The 16,400-nt window shown below is 41.7% G+C and overlaps 1 protein-coding gene across 2 annotated transcripts; it reads left to right on the top strand.

The window, feature by feature from the left end:
• The first annotated feature begins 1,338 nt into the window (after positions 1–1,338).
• lins1 (lines homolog 1) lies at positions 1,339–14,888 on the top strand. Of its 2 annotated transcripts, none has more exons than XM_034141014.1 (6): positions 1,339–1,695; positions 2,939–3,028; positions 7,473–7,605; positions 12,247–12,660; positions 13,284–13,470; positions 13,738–14,888. In XM_034141014.1, the coding sequence occupies exons 1-6, from the start codon at positions 1,351–1,353 to the stop codon at positions 14,516–14,518; spliced, it is 1,950 nt and encodes a 649-aa protein (XP_033996905.1). In that variant the 5' UTR covers positions 1,339–1,350; the 3' UTR covers positions 14,519–14,888. The 2 variants fall into 2 exon arrangements, with proteins under 2 accessions (XP_033996905.1, XP_033996904.1); XM_034141013.1 differs by having other exon boundaries at positions 12,247–12,846.
• The last annotated feature ends 1,512 nt before the right edge of the window (positions 14,889–16,400 follow it).

The following is a 16,400-nucleotide window of genomic DNA, read 5'->3' as shown; positions in this document are numbered from 1 at the left end:
TTTATTGTTCTTTTTTGTTTATAGTAAATCTTCCTTTTAATCCTTACTTAAAGTGGACCTATCATGCTATATTTGAATAATATAGTGTAGGACCATACCTATATAAGGCATATTTATACTTTTTTCTTTTCAAAATACCAAACAGATCATGCATTTTAGCCATGCCTCATTTCGCTCAATTTGCACTTTTTTTTAGCTCTGCTCTGCAAGGGCAGATTCAGTGAGAACAGCACCATCTACTGGCCTGGCATATGTACTACAGCGTCTACAGCGCTTTCGAACGGCAATGGCGTGGCTGTCTCCTCCTGATTGGTGGAGTTGGCCCAATAGCCGTAGCGCCACCGTCCTGACGTCAGGACAGTGTTCAAATCTGGATCAGTTTTTATCAGATCCGTTGCAGCCCCTTTTTTAGAGATTTGGGTATGGAGGAAAATAGAGAGGGTTGTGTTTTCTGACACTTGGTGAGTTCCCTGGAACACCGGGGACACATATTCATGTATAAAAGACGTACAAAAGTGCATTTTGCATGATAGGTCCCCTTTAAGTTTATCAAATAAGTTGTACTATGCCTCTGTTTTGTAAAGGCAGCCTTTGGGCACCGGGGGAGGGGATTTTAACTTATTTTAATTCTAGATCCTGAAGATAATCTCAAAGGGGAATGTGTCAAAACTAGGCCTGTAAATGTAAAGGAGTTAAAGACTTGCGAATAATATGGAAACGTAATTATGAATTAAGCCAATCGGGTAAGAACGAAGAAAAGTGCTTGTATATGTGTATAATAAATTGCACTAAAACGACTTTTGCTCGGACCTTGATTTTTACTCATGCGTAAGATTCGCTGACGGGTGCCTCAGCGGCACTTTGCTTTGAGTTATATTTCTTTCTTATATTTTTATGATTTTGGCCGCTTTACACATACTGCACAGCTGTATGAGAAACCAATGTGAGTTTGGAAAATTGCACATTTCTAGTAGACCTCAACAATGGAATTATGATCAGTAGAAATGGCCATGTCATGGGACCTTTAAATCCATGATAATATAATAACTGATGATTCAGTTATTTTTCAGAAAAATGAAATCCTCGTTGATACCTTTGATTAAAAGCACCCAACCCATGCTCGTTTTGCAAAAGATGTATGTTCTGTAAGAAGTCAAGTAGTGTCAGTTAGTCAGTACATGAGTAATAGTCCACAAAACTAAAACGAGCTGAAATTAGTTTTAATTTGAAGGCCTATATGGCACACATCCGGTATGATTTCTCTCAGTGACTTAACCCGTTTGTTGGATTTGTTGAAGCGCTGCTTCCGCGCAGATCACATGACAGTCTGCACGCGGAAGCGGTAGCAGCATGGAGCCCACAGCGAGCAGAGAGCCGGGTCCCGTCAGAGAGCCCCTAGCCTGCCTTACAGAGGCCTACACGTGTTTGCGGAGGGGATCATGTCCCAGCCAAAGGGCTCACGATGTGGCCTCTGCGATATTTGTCGGGGTGTGTGGAGGGGTCTCCAGCGGGGACAGAGAGAGTTGTCCTCCAGAGAACCACAGTGACCCCACCGTGGAGCTGAGCTGCATCAGTATGTCTCTGCTGGAGAAGATCAGCTCCGCGCTGATGTCTGGGAGCCTGCCACCAGCAGCCACCTTATATTACGCCGAGGTCTTGACGGGGTTACAAGACATGGATCTCATGTTACAGCTTGTAAGTGGGCTTCCTAAAACACACATACATTTTAAAGATCGTAGCCAATGAACATGGGCGGCGACAGGATTTTTTCACTGCAGTAGCTTAGTAGTTGCTATATGACAGCACGGCGTTGCTAGTAAATGTTCTGTGCACATGTGATAACTGATATAACTGCTAACTTGAACACACTACAATATTATCATATTCAACACAACAGAAATAGCGTTACTATCCCTAAGCGACAGCGTACATGTAACCCAAATGTCCCGTAGCCTCTCTTAACACCCTCGGACTCTGCGTTGTGTTTCGTATGTGTGATGGGGTGTTATGCAGAGGGGAAGAAAACAGGACACAGCAGATTGGGATTGTGGTGGTGACGTTGAGCGGTGATTTATTTGTTCCATGTAAACATTAGACATTAGCTACATGCTAACCAATAAAAAACACCAAATTAACAGACAAAACATAAACATCTCACTCCCAAACATACCCAAACTGGTAAATAAACATTTAAACTAACTCAGTTGTCACAGAAATTGAATGTTTGGACGTGTTTTACGTTATAATATGTAAAATGATTTGCCACAATTAAATACTGCTCACCCGGCATGGAGTGATTGTAAACATTAGAACCAAGATGGCAGCGCGCGCAGAACAGCGGGGGGAACTACGGTGTCCCACAATGGACAAAAAACAACAATTTTCTGCGCAACAGCAACACCTAGTGGCCTGTCAAGGCTGCTACCATACATACACAATGGCGATCGTTCACTATTTCAACTGGCATGCTGTGGCATTTAACCACACCGCAAACACAGACAGTTATTGTACTTTTTACTCCACTACATTTATTTAACACTCCTATTTACTTGTTCACTATAAAAACGGATTATATAATTACATGGTATGATTACTATTTTCTATTACTAATATTTCATATATTTTAACATTAACATTAATGAATCCTAAAATATATTGGTGATGAAAAACAAACATTATACATTCTTAAATAATGTAATACTTAAGTAATACTGTTATGCATGAAATACATTTTACTTCATTTAGCTATAATACTAATAATAATAATTCATTTCATTTCATTTCAAACCTTTATTTAACCAGATGGTCCCATTGAGATCATAGATCTCTTTTTCAAGGGAGATAATACTTCTGTACTTTCTACTTGAATTTATGTAAGGGATTGATTGCTGCCCACATGTTTTCCACAGTGATATCCTAAAAGACTTCTATTCTACAGATCCTTCATTTCCAGTCCAATGACCAGATCATCTCACACCTAGCTGCAAAGAGCGTGTCAACATGTGTCTTCTATCAGCTCCACACATCTGTAAGTTCTCAGGGCTGTAGTACACATTTGCGTTAATTTGCCCTTTATGCAATTTTGCCCCTTTCACACCAACGCAGTTCCCGTTCTAGCTCCGTGCTAGAGCTTTTCTTGTTCGGAACCGGTTTTTATTTTTCAGCCCCCGTTTTGTTCACACCGCCCAGAGCCCGACTGGTGCTGCCGCGGCTGCGTCATGACGTCACCGTTTACGTCGCTGATTTTCTCCCCAACGGCGTCGGGTCGATGATCGTGTTGCTTTTAATCATACGAAGCCAGATTAAATTAAATAACTACTTCTCAACCCTTATACTTTTCTCCAGAGTGCCGTGGTTCATTGTTTATTAATGTGTTTCAGCGGCATTTAGCGACCCCTGCAGTGCTGCCCGCTGTTTGGCATCACAACGCTGTTATGAAAGTTTCTCTGGTATAAAATGGGTGATGTTAGCATAGCAACCGAAGCTAAACGGACTATCTTGACTACTTGTTGCTATCCTATTGTGGCATAAGCCGTTTTCTACAGGCACATTTTACCGGTGTATTTTTCATTATGATTCTACTTGTGACATGACAACCTGTGCAGCCCATGTATTGATTCCATCCCATAGCTGCTATAATACAAAACAAAACGTCTGCCTGCCCTCCACAATGATTAATGACAGCGAACGGATGGTCAAAGTAAAGTACAAATAAACAGAATCAAACTAAGCTTGGTTAGTGTTGCCTGACTTTATAAAGTGTGTTTTTTTTAATAAGTGTGTGGTTGCGTTCTAGTCACTTTGGTCAGCGCTACTGCTTGTTACAACTTTCATTTGCCGTACTCGCCATAAACTGTTATTGCTCAGGTTGATCCCGCCCCTGCCCCCACCTCCGACGTAAGCGTGACGTATGCGGTTCTTGCTTCAAGACCGACAATTTTTTGGTGCTTGAAAAGCACCGGTTTTCGGAGCTTAGAGGCAGCTCCGCTGCGGTGTGAACAGGAAAAAACGGTGCTTTTCAGGCTCTAGCTCCGAACCGGCCCTGGAACCGCGTTGGTGTGAAAGGGGCATCTGTCCTTTGTGGTAAACTCCTAATTTACAGGTAAACCTTTCACACTAGCTTTTCAGCTAATTTAGGTCATGTTCAAGCACACTCAATTTTAACTTATTTTAATTCTAGATCCTGAAGATAATCTCAAAGGGGAATGTGTCAAAACTAGGCCTGTAAATGTAAAGGAGTTAAAGACTTGCGAATAATATGGAAACGTAATTATGAATTAAGCCAAATTAATCACAGTTTGACCCAAACATCTTTCATTAATTCCAGTGCAGATTGCTAACCATTAGTTTAATGGCATTGGAAATGAAAGGAAAGTGGAGGAACTTCCACAAGGAAGAAAAGAGAGGAAAGGCATCTTGCTGAAGCATGCGCCAATTTGTTGGAGATGAACAGGAGTGGGAGATAGTGGTCAGGGTCACCACTGTAGGAACAAAGAGTGCTGGCAATATGATTAATAAAATATCAGCATTTGTGCAGCACATTATTAAAAGGGTCATCACAGCGTCTCTGTGTCTTTTTCGATGCTTTAGTTAAGTGTCTGAAAATGTTCTGACTTTATGCCAATAATTCAGAAATCATCAAAACTAAGCTGCCGATAAACATTTGTTTTTATCTCCCCCCAAAAGGTTCTTAGATTTGTATTATGATTAATGTGATCAAATTGACACCACTAGTTAAAACTGAACATGTAGAATATCATTTCTAAATGGAGCATCCATTGGTTTGAGTATTTCTCTGGGGATGCTTAATTTAAGGTTCAAAGGCTTTATTGTCATATGTACAGCTACAGTGTAGATATGCAATGAAAAACTTAAGTCACAGGCTCCTCCGACAATGCAAAATAAATATATAAGACATAAAACAAATACAAAAACAATTAAAATATTGCAAGCTCAGGCGTTTAGCAGTCTTATGGCCTGTGGGATTAAATTGACCCCGAGTCTGGTGGTTTTTGTCCTGATGCTGCGGTACCGCCTGCCAGGCGGCAGTAGACATAACAGTTTGTTGCTGGGGTGATGGGGGTCTTTGATAATCCTGTGGGCTTTCTTCCTGAGCCGCTGGGAGTAGAGGTCCTCCATGGATGGCAGCTCCGTCCTGGTGATGTGCTGTGCAGTTTTCACCACCCTCTGTAGATCTCACGGTTGAGGGCGGTGCAACTGCCGTACCAGGCCGTGATTCAGCCAGTCAGGATGCTCTCTATTAGGGATGCTCCGATCGGGAATTTTGGGGCCGGAATCAGTATCGGCCGGAATCAGTATCGGCCGATACCGATCGCCGATCCGATCGGGTGGGTGGGGGCTATGGGGATCTTCCATTTAAAGTGATGTTTAAAACTCAGTTAATGGGGCTCATTTTTATATTGCTTCAGTTTATAATCGTAACGGATCGAACAGTTCAGATTCATTTTTCAATACATGATGGCTTCCACAAACAACAACCAACATAATTATTACATTCAAATGAAGTACATTATTCAAGTTTACATTAACTTTGGATAATAACACGGGAGAAATGAGCGGAAGCGCTCTCTTTTCCTCTCTCCCTCCCTCTCTCCCTCCCCTGACAGCCCATCAGTATCCCGTCTCCTGCACCTCACTGATCCAGTAATGAGTGACCCGAGAGTGAAGAATAAACATATTTATAACTAGTTTAGCTTGTTCCAGAGGTAGATAAAATAGCTAAGTGTGTGAGGTCTAACTCTTAGTGTGTGTTTTGCTCCGCTCACCGGTCCGTCACAGCGGGTGGAGCTGTAGGATTTCTGCTTCACACGCGTTGCATACCGCTATTTTATTGTCTTTTTCGGACACCTTAAAATACTGCCAGACCGGTGAAGCCATTTTGGCGAGCTTGTTTTGTTGCGCACAGAGAAAAGTGTCATGTATTTTACGTCATGTGATCGGCTCTCCTGATCGGCCTTTATAGAGAGCACCGATCGATCGGCCGAGAGTGAATATCGGCCGATCGATCGGAGCATCCCTACTCTCTATGGTGCACCTGTAAGAGGTCAGGATACTCTCTATGGTGCACCTGTAGAAGGTCAGGATCCTCTCTATGGTGCACCTGTAGAAGGTCAGGATGCTCTCTATGTTGCACCTGTAGAAGGTCAGGATCCTCTCTATGGTGCACCTGTAGAAGGTCATGATACTCTCTATGGTGCACCTGTACATTTAATGAAACTTTGTAAAAGCATATAGAATATGAAGCTCTCATACAATGGAAAAACTGTTTGGTTACGCTGGCAGTTAATAGGAGTTCACTGTCCCCGCAATCCCGAGCCTTTACGAATTTACTTTTTTTGGAAAATTATTAGAAAGAATTTGCTCTGTACATGTCAGAACATTTAAATCAGCTTATTTGGTGGTGATTGTCATAGACAAATAATTAAAGTAAACAACAAAGTGTCAGTAAACACATGCAAAGAGTTGGCTTACAAATGTAGTCATTGCATTGGAAGCAAAAATGTCACGAGAAGTTATAGGTATAATGCTGCGTTCACACCGGACGCGATGCGAATATTCGCTTCGCTCTAATCGCTCCTATCGCATCGCTCTAAATGCTGGAGGTTCACCGCGGCTGCCAGCTGTGTTTACTCGCATCATTCAAACAAGACGCGCTGGCTCAGGAGCTACAACTACAACAAATGAACATATTTTACCGTGATTAAATTGTAATACACGTTTCTAAATGATGCCGAAGTAACAACATACTGATACCGGTTAGTAACAACCATGAATTAATGCTTTGACAAGTCTGCAGACAAGACGGCAGGCAAAACACCTTTTAAAATGCTTGTTTCTGAATGAAGATCGGGTCGACCAGGCTAAGCTAACGTTGTATATGCTCATTCCACACTCATAACAACGGCCTACAGACATAAATAAAGCAGCGACTGTATTCACCATGACACAGACAGTCTGTGGTTTGTACTTGTTTAACTTTTGTCCAGTTTCTGAACAGATATGAGGAGCTGTGAGCTCTGTGTGCTAACTGCTAACAGCTAACGGCTGATGTTGTGTGGTTGAACGTCAGTGGCGGCGGCTGAGATCCTCACCGCTGATTGGCTTCCACGAGAACGCGTCACGTGAATTTGACGCTCGAGTTGAAAAAATTGAACTCTCGCGTTAACGCGGCACCGCTCAATCGCGTGATTTGCGCCGCGTCCACCGCTTCATGCGCGCCGTCGGAGCGAATTCGCGTCTGTCCGCGTCTCTGCATTGACTTTACATGTAATCGCGCCGCCCCCAAACATCGCATCGCGTCCGGTGTGAACGCAGCATAACTGTTAATAAAACCTCGAAATTAGCTGCACTAGTCAGCACTTTATTTGACCAATACTAGTTTCATAAAGTATCTAATATACTGTGCTTTATTCCCACATTATATGTTTATAATATATATTTTAATTTTTTAGAGCACAGTCTGTCCTGTCTGGCGGCAGAAGTGTGTTCAGGCTTTTTACAGCTCGACCCCCAGCCCTGCTCTGGACACCTGTCTGTGGTCAATAACTGATGTCTTCAAAAGACTTCTTCAAGGAGGTCATCAAGGTAAGCAAGTGAGCTAGAATATAGAATAGAAAGCATTTTTTGTCATTGTACACAATATACAACAAGCTTTGTCCATTCACACATTTATCTTAAGCCCCAGTGACAGCTGAACTAGGCTGATGTGTGAACGGCAGACTGCAGTGTTTCACACAAAATGTCATGAGGTTAAGGAAAGGTGTGAAGGAGAATACATCAGGACAGGGCTTATTAATGATGAGACGACTGATTGATGTTTACTGCCGTTGAAATCAACAATTTCCATACATGGACTTCTAAAAGGGCATCTCGTTACTTTGCCTCGAGTTTTCTTATCGTGTTGTTTCATTTGGGCTTTATAAAAGGAGACAGCAGTGAAACAGATGTTACTTTATTTGCAAGGTTTGAATTAAAGTGCACCTATCATGCTATTTTTAGGCAATAGCATAGGTCTCAGATATATACAAATATATAAAAAACATGCCTATGAAGTGTTTTGCTCAAAATACCAAACAGATCACCCATTCTAGCCATGCCTCATATTCCTCTATTTCACTTCCTGTTTCAAAAGTGCTGATTTGGTGTATAAAGCTTTAAAAAAAAAAAGAAAAATTGATTTAAAAAAAAAAAAGAAGGGCTGCTACTGTCTAAACTAAATACTGCCGTGATGAAATGCCATATCATGGATTATCAAGGATTATTTCTGAAACAGTATGGAGCTCAAAGGCTTTCTCTCTTGCCGGTTATACCACAAGGTGAGTTCCTTTTTATTTCCTGCTTCTTCACACACATGCTCTGTGCAGTACAGGTTAGCTCTGAGTGTTAGCGATGCTAATGTACATGCACCGACCATATTACGTCCAAACAGTCGGGCATTGTTTCGGATAGCAACTTTCTGATAGCGCCGTGGGTGTAAAGCCAGCCTACATTTCCGATATTACGTCATATCGGACGCAAATCTGGATCAGCTCCGTTGTAGCCCCGTTTTTAGAGATTTGGGTACGGAGGAAAAGAGAGGGTTTTATTTTCTGGCGCTGTGTGAGTTCCCTGACACACCGGGGACACATATTTATGTAGAAAAGACATCACATCAAAAAATGTATTTTGCATGATAGGTCCCCTTTAATAAAAAAATTTAAGTGAAAGGAAATGATTGCTTTTTGCATTGACTGACTTGTATCCCAATTGGTATGATTTTATAGAACTCTATGCAATATATTCATTACTTGTTAGGCCCATACATCTACTACTGTGCATATCACTATTCATATCATATAACCTATAATAAGCGTAACGTTCATAATTTGCCTTTTGGTTGATATATTATTGAAAGTTCAACACATAAAACTTTTAGAAATGTTATGGCATTTATTTGAAAAATGCTTAATAAGCACCATTACTTACATGATCTGCATTTGTCGGACACGATTGGTTAAAAGGATGGTCCAGTATTTCTTAAAGATCACCGATTATGCAAAATCCACTTTTTCATGTCTTTTCTACATCAACATGTGTAAAGAGATTCTGAATGTTTCAGGAAAAAAGATTTGCTCACTTTTTTCCCTGATCCATTTATATAAAAACCTGTCTGAAAATGAGCTGATCAGATTTTGGCCACTTTATGATGTCATAACGACTTTTTGGCTTGTGTAACCAATACAGGGATGCAAACTTGTCACCTTTCGGCGAAATTCTCCGTTTTGAATCCAAAATAGGTCGTTTGTGTGATTCATGTAGATCTGCAATAAAAATATTTTTGGGGTATGGGGGGGCTCTGGGACACAGAGTAAAAAAAAAAAAAAAAGATTAACGCCTCTAATTATTTTAACGCGATTAACGCATGTGTATTTTTTGTCCTCGGCCGCCCCGTAGTTTCAGAGCGCATCGAGTTTAAAATACCATCTACAAGCTGATGCTGACAGCCCCGCTCCTGCCGCCCGCTTGTGGCAGACCACACTTCCACGCTCCCCGGCAGGCCCGGACTGGCCATCGGGAGGACCGGGAGGGTGTGTGTATGTGTGGTGCGAGTGAGGCACACCTTACGTGTTGTTGTTGTTGTTAGCATCTGGTGCTAGCTAGCTGCGCTAACGGATATAAGGAGCTGTTTCAATGAAAACAGAGGAGCGGCATTTCGCCCACAACTGTGCCGAGCACTTGACTTTATGCAGGTAGCCAGACAGTGGGACATTGTACGAAAAGTCAGCACACTCAGCACGGATAGTGTGTGCAACATGATTGCAGCTTCCAGGCAGCTCCCGTTCGAGCATATATGCCTTGAGCTGCACATAGCTCCAACGATCCATCACAGTGTCTCCACATTCTCACACACACACACACACACACACACACACACACACACACACACACACACACACACACACACACACACACACACACAGCCACTTTGTATTGTATTATTGTATGAGAGAGGTTCCAGGTTGAATTGAGGAGAATATTTGTAATGTTCAGAGGTTGTTGTGTTTAATATTCATGAGAATATTTGTCAATGTTCAAATGATAATAAACAAACATATAAAGCATATTTGTCCACTCATATGTTGATAAGAGTATTAAAAACTTGAAAAATATCCCTCTAAGGTACATTTAGAACAGATAAAAAATGTGCGATTAATTTGCGATTAATCGCGATTAACTATGGACAATCATGCGATTAATCACGATTAAATATTTTAATCGACTGACAGCCCTAATAATAAGGCTCTGCTGCTCCGCGATGATCGTCTAGCTTCATTAGCTACATTACCTACGGGTGCGTTTGTTAATATTAACTGTGTGGTCCGGAGTCACTGTGGCACAGACTGGACCGCTGGTGAACAGCAGTTAGAATGGGCCATTCAGGTGTTCAGAGCAGAGCTCCCTGTCGGAGCGGCAGAGCGTGATGTGCACTGAAACGTTTTTCTGTCGCAATATTATCGTTGAGCTAGCTAACTAGCATACATTGTCACTATCTGCTAACTTTAGCTTTAGCCTTCGTTTTCTAATAGTTTTTTTCATAGGCTATAAACGGAGGTGGTATAAGTATAGATCTTGTACTAGAGTAAAAGTGGAAGTACTCAGATCTTGTACTAGAGTAAAAGTAGAAGTACTCAGGTCTTGTACTTGAGTAAAAGTAGTAGAATGTAGGAACAATCCTGCAATCAAAATGTTCCTCAAATAAAAGTACAAAAGTATTATCATCAAAATATAGTTAAAGTAGCAACAGTAAAAGTAGTCATTGTGCAGATTAGTCCATTTCAGAATAATATATATGATATGTTTTATAATGATTGATCATGAAAGTGTTCTCAAAGCTGGTAAAGGTGCAGCTAGTTTGAATGACTTTGTATACTGCAGGGTAGCTTGTGAATTTACTCCAGGTGGAACTAAAGTCTGATTTAACACTTGATTATATTTCACATCATTCATCTAGATCTGTAAAGTAACTAAAGGTATTAAATACATGTAGTGGAGTAAAAGTACACCATGTACCTCTGAACTGTAGTGGAGTAGAAGAACAAAGTAGCAAAACATTGAAATACTTACATAAAGTACAAGTATCTCAAAATTGTACCAAAGTATAGTACTTGAGTTTATGAACTTAGTTACTTTACACCAGTGGCTATAAAGATAGAAAGACTAAGCCTTGAACAGAGGCATGCAAATACAAAATTCTAAACTGACTGCTACACAATTAAAATAAATGCTTTTATATATTTCTATTAGATGTGACTCTTTCTGTTATTATTGACACTGCTGCTTTAGTTGTTCTGACTGCTAAAATCCTCCTCATTTTAAAGCCGATATTCCGTGGGGTCGGATCCTTGTCACCTTTTTCATACATGATGAGTTTGCATCCCTGCAATAGCCAATAACCAACCAAGGTAACCCCCCCCCCCCCCCTTGTGTTCTTTTCATCCAAATATCTCTCTCAGAGGGGCGTGGGGAGTGGCTCCTTATTTTCATCTAAAGTAAAAGACAGAGAATCAGCACTTTTGAAACAGGGCTGAAACAGAGGGGTTTATGGCATGCTACAATGGGTGATCTGTTTGGTATTTCGAACCAAACACTTCAGAGTTTTGTATATATCCGAGACCTATAATATATTGATGAAAAATAGTTTAATAGGAGACCTTTTAAGTTATGAGATAATAAAGGAAATATGAGGGGGGGGGGGATGTCAAAAGAACCTGTGTTGCTTGTCATTTCCCACTTTCTTAATAATATATAATAAATACAGTCTTTAAACAAATCATAATTATGATATAAAGGCTTATATTCATTATTTTCAACACATAACATAGACATATTCTGACAGGGATCCCTTAATTCCTTTTTATTTTAAGTAGGTTGTAAGTGAGTAATTTTTCAATAAAGACGGCATCACTAAATACCTTCAAACATGTTTACTATGTTGGTGAACATAGCCACCAGCAACAGAGAACAGCAGAATGTTTGGTGCGTTCTGTATCCTCCGACACTCATGCACATGATGATCATTGGCAGCATAACTGATCCATTATTAAAATAATCATCCAATATTGATTCTTTGCTAGCTAATACCAACATTAGGTCAGAATAGAGCAGCCCAGGATGCTGGCAGTGTGATAGTTGTTGTCTTGCTGTGTCCAATCTGTATTTTTGATTGCATGCATTTTCTTCCACCAGAGAACATTGGGAAACTTCTGTCAGCTTTTGATTCCAGCCTGATGGCTATTTGTTCAAAGTTTCTTCCTGAAGAGAGAAGTGAGGTACTGCTGTGTTTGGATGATGTCAGCCGCAGCAGACGCTGGGGATCAACACTGTGCCTCCTGCTGGAGCTGCTGGAGCTGCTCACCGCATCGAGTGTGATCTATGCAGCTGATGTCTGTCTGCAGAGTCAGAGAATAACTTATACTCACTCCTCAGCCCTCCTGACAATAATCGGCGGCTCTTCGCATTATTTTGTCAAAAAGCGCGCACTGCTGCTACTGAAGAGAGCTGTGCTTCAGAAGTCCGGAGAGGACTGGGCTCTAGGGGAAGGGCTGTACATTGGGCCGAAAAACAAGCACCTCCGCGCTGATATGAGCACGCTGGCCAAGAGTATGTTAACAGCAGTGGCTACTAATTGGTTGCAAAGGGTTCAAGTGGAGTCTAGCTCTTTCTTTGGGGGGACCAGACATGTCAGAGGAAAGGAAGGTCACAAAGCAGACTGTGTGATGCTGAGAGCGCTTGGCCTGCTGCTTCTCAAGTCCTTGGAGCTTTATATCCAAACACCTAGCGGAGCAGGTGAGGATCCATGGAATCTTTTGGCAGCAGGCTGAAAATCAAAACTGAGCTGTAAGATGCTCAACTGTCAATAGTAAAGGGAAACTACATAGTTACTGATGACTCTTGCTGAGTTACTTTGTACAATACTGTCTGAATGACTATAACTAATTTTATAAAAATATAGATTGATAAAGCTTTAATTAATTATGACTGTTTTATAACGCTGCTCAATTTGCTTGGAACAAGCTGCAACATGAACATGGTCCCTCTAAAGTACTGTACTAGTGTTTTTAGTTTGTGTCTAACTGTGCTGCTGCCTATCTCGGCCAGGACTCTTGGAAAAAAATATGTTTAATCTCAAGCAACCTTCCTGGTTAAATACAAAAAAAATCACAATACTTAACTCTCATTATAAGCTGAGTGGTTATGCTGATACTTCCTGTGTCCTCTCACAGCAGGAGTGAACAGTGCCTTCGAGGTGTGTGGGTATCTGCAGAGTGTGTGGGGCTTCCTGAGGCAGGGCAGTTTGCTGAGGACAGAGGTCACACACTGCTGCTGCTGGCTCAGCCTGCTGTTTGGAGAACAGGACGACGACATGATGGAGGCAGCTAAAGCTTTGTTTTCCATTTTCCTCCATCACAGGTACTACAATTATGCAGATGTAGTGTGTTTTATTTTTACCAACATTAAATGAAAATGTCAGTAGGGGAGTGTGATAAAAACACTAACACTTTGACACATAACATTTTGGATCACAACTGAGCAAAGGGGATTTTTTTTCTAAATTCAGCTGAAAATAAAAACCTGCATCTTCAAATTCTTGGAAAATTAAAGTAGATGGAACAGATATTCAAAAAAAAGTAAGGTAGCTTTGACAATAAGCTAACTGAATTGTTGTTTCTCCTGCAGACTGTGTTCTGGACTGGATGACTGTTCTATGTTGAAGGCAGCCTGTGTCTTTGGATGCAACCCTCACTGCCACTTCCTGCTGCTGCTTCAGAGCATCTCCTTCGATCACAGCATACTCCTCGACTTTCTCATCTCCACTGAAACCTGTTTTTTGGAGTACTTTGTGCGGTACCTTAAATACCTTAGAGCTGACTGGCAGGGCTTCACTGCAGCATGTGGAAAAACCAGCTTGTTAGATCGCCATCTTTCTCTGCAGCAGTCACCTACTGCCTTATGTGGGGGTGATGTGTTAAAGGTGACTAACAGAGATCAAGATCCATATCGATCCAACGCCTGTTTTCAGCACACAGGTGCTATTTCATCAGCAGGAATGATCAGTATGGCTGCTGGGTTTCACCTTGTAGAGTATGATAGTTCTGACGAGTCTGATACAGAGGAGATGGAGGTATATCAGGGTGCACCAGTGGCGTCTGTAAGTGAGAAAAGCAGATTCAGTGCTTTGGACATGAAACTACAAAAATTATCGGACTTAACAGGAATACTGATTGAACCTAACACCACACCACACAGAAGAGCAGAAGGGCCTCAAGTGCCGGTGTTCCAGAGTGAACGAACATCGTGTCCAAACATGGCACCTGTGTCAGGACATGTGACTTGTGACACATTAGCCAGGGTGGTCCTTTGCATGTCACAACTCAGAGAGGTGGTGAAGAGGCTGCATACAAAGAAGCTCTTCCCATACAACCCTTCTTCACTCTTAAGGCTCCTAGAACAATTATAAAACTGTTTTATTTTGTGTTTTAAGATTTTATAATAGATTCTTTGTTTTCTGAACTAGCTTGTTATCTAAATGGTCCAGTGTTTCAACCGGTGCATGCTAGGACTGGCAAGAGGTTTTACTTATGTATTTCTGGAGGTATTGTTAAAAATGTTTTACCCTGTTTTAGGTTTTACACACAGGCCCGAAATACACACATACAAACCAGGAACGTATGGTTTTTTGATTATCAGATTGATAATTTTGATAATTTCTTCTTTGTGAAATTTTTCCATGAGAAATGCTCTTTTAGCAGTACTGGCACAACAATCAATACAAGGATGCAAGTGGATGACATGCAGAAACGGATCAAATAAATAATAAATGGACTGTTTTCATTCAAACCCATTAATCCAATTTTATTTATATAGTCCAATGTTACAATTTAGATTTAGGGGGCTTTACAATCTTTATTATCAGGGATGCAAACTTGTCACCTTTTGGCGAAATTCGCCGTTTTGAATCCAAAATAGGTCGTTTGTGTGATTCATGTCGATCTGCAATAAAAATATTTTTGGGGTATGGGGGGGGTCTGGGACCCGGAGTAATCTGCGGCCGCGAGCTGTTATGTGCCATCATGACACGCATGGTGTTCTTTTTTTATATATTATAATGAAGCGCGAGCTGTGTGCTCGAGTCTTCCTGCCTGTCGGCTCTTATTTAGTGGAGGAAAACAATTGTGACATCAGTTATGACATCACTTACGCGACTCTGGGATTTGTAGTCTTTCTAGTTGCGTATTTTTCATAGTCTTATATTTCAACAGTTTTACGACAAACTGACTTTTTTGACATGGAAATTATTTTTTAAGATTGACAAACATGGTTCCGGTTATGGCGTTGGAGTGATCGGTCGCATTGGCGTTTGCTCCCTAATCCTTTTTCGCTTTTAAACATATACACCCAGACGTCTGTTACTTTTCTTACTTGATAAGTCATTAGGAGTGCCTCAGTAACTTTTTCGTTGTTGAAATGAGTAATTCTCAAGGCAGTCGCGGCAAAAGTCAGCAACAAACTAAACTCTTCAGCTCGCAAGATAAAGAGGCTAACAAGATGGCTACCAGTGCTTCGGAAGCTAGCGAGCAGCCGCTAACACTCGCTATGCTAGTCGGAGAGCTTGAGAAACTTCGTCAAGACGTAACAGGTGAACTTACCGCTTCCATGAACACCGCCCTGGCCCCAATCCAAGCCTCTCTTCAAAAGATCACCGACACCGTGGCCACACATACTGCCACCATCACCGGAATGGAAACGGCTCTCAGCGCACATTCAGATGGAATCACTACTCGAGTGAGAGGTGGCCGTATTGAAATCCAAGTTGGAGACCACTGATCAGGTGAATGACAGATTGCAGCTGGCGGTCGAAGACCTGGTTTCACGTTCCAAACGACAGAATCTCCGTGTGATTGGCATTCCAGAAGGAATGGAGGGGGATGATGCTCGTCTCTTCATGACTACACTGTTCAAGAAGATGGTCGGAGACCATCAGCTGGATACCTTGGAGCTAGACCGTGCACATCGCAGTCTGGCTCCGAAATCGCCGCAAGGTTCCCGACCCCTCATTGTCCGCTTCCATAAATATGCCCAGAAGGAACGTGTGCTGCTGTGGGCTAGGAAATCCCGGGATGTCTCGTACCAAGGTCATCCCATCAGGATCTTTGAAGATTTCAGCGCCACACTCGCCAAGAAGCGGGCCGCCTTTAACAAAGTGAAGTCGCAGCTCTACAAGGAGGGAATACGCTTCGGCTTACTCTACCCAGCCCGCCTGCGTGTTACTATTAACGGACAGACTCACATTTTTGACTCCGCGGAAGAGGCAGAGCGTTTCTATCAGGTTCATAGCAGTA

This window comes from Trematomus bernacchii, unplaced genomic scaffold, assembly GCF_902827165.1.
Source record: "Trematomus bernacchii unplaced genomic scaffold, fTreBer1.1, whole genome shotgun sequence".
NCBI classification, from domain to species: Eukaryota; Metazoa; Chordata; class Actinopteri; order Perciformes; family Nototheniidae; genus Trematomus; species Trematomus bernacchii.
Note: the sequence above shows the minus strand (reverse complement) of the source record. Positions and strands in the feature narration are given on the sequence as shown.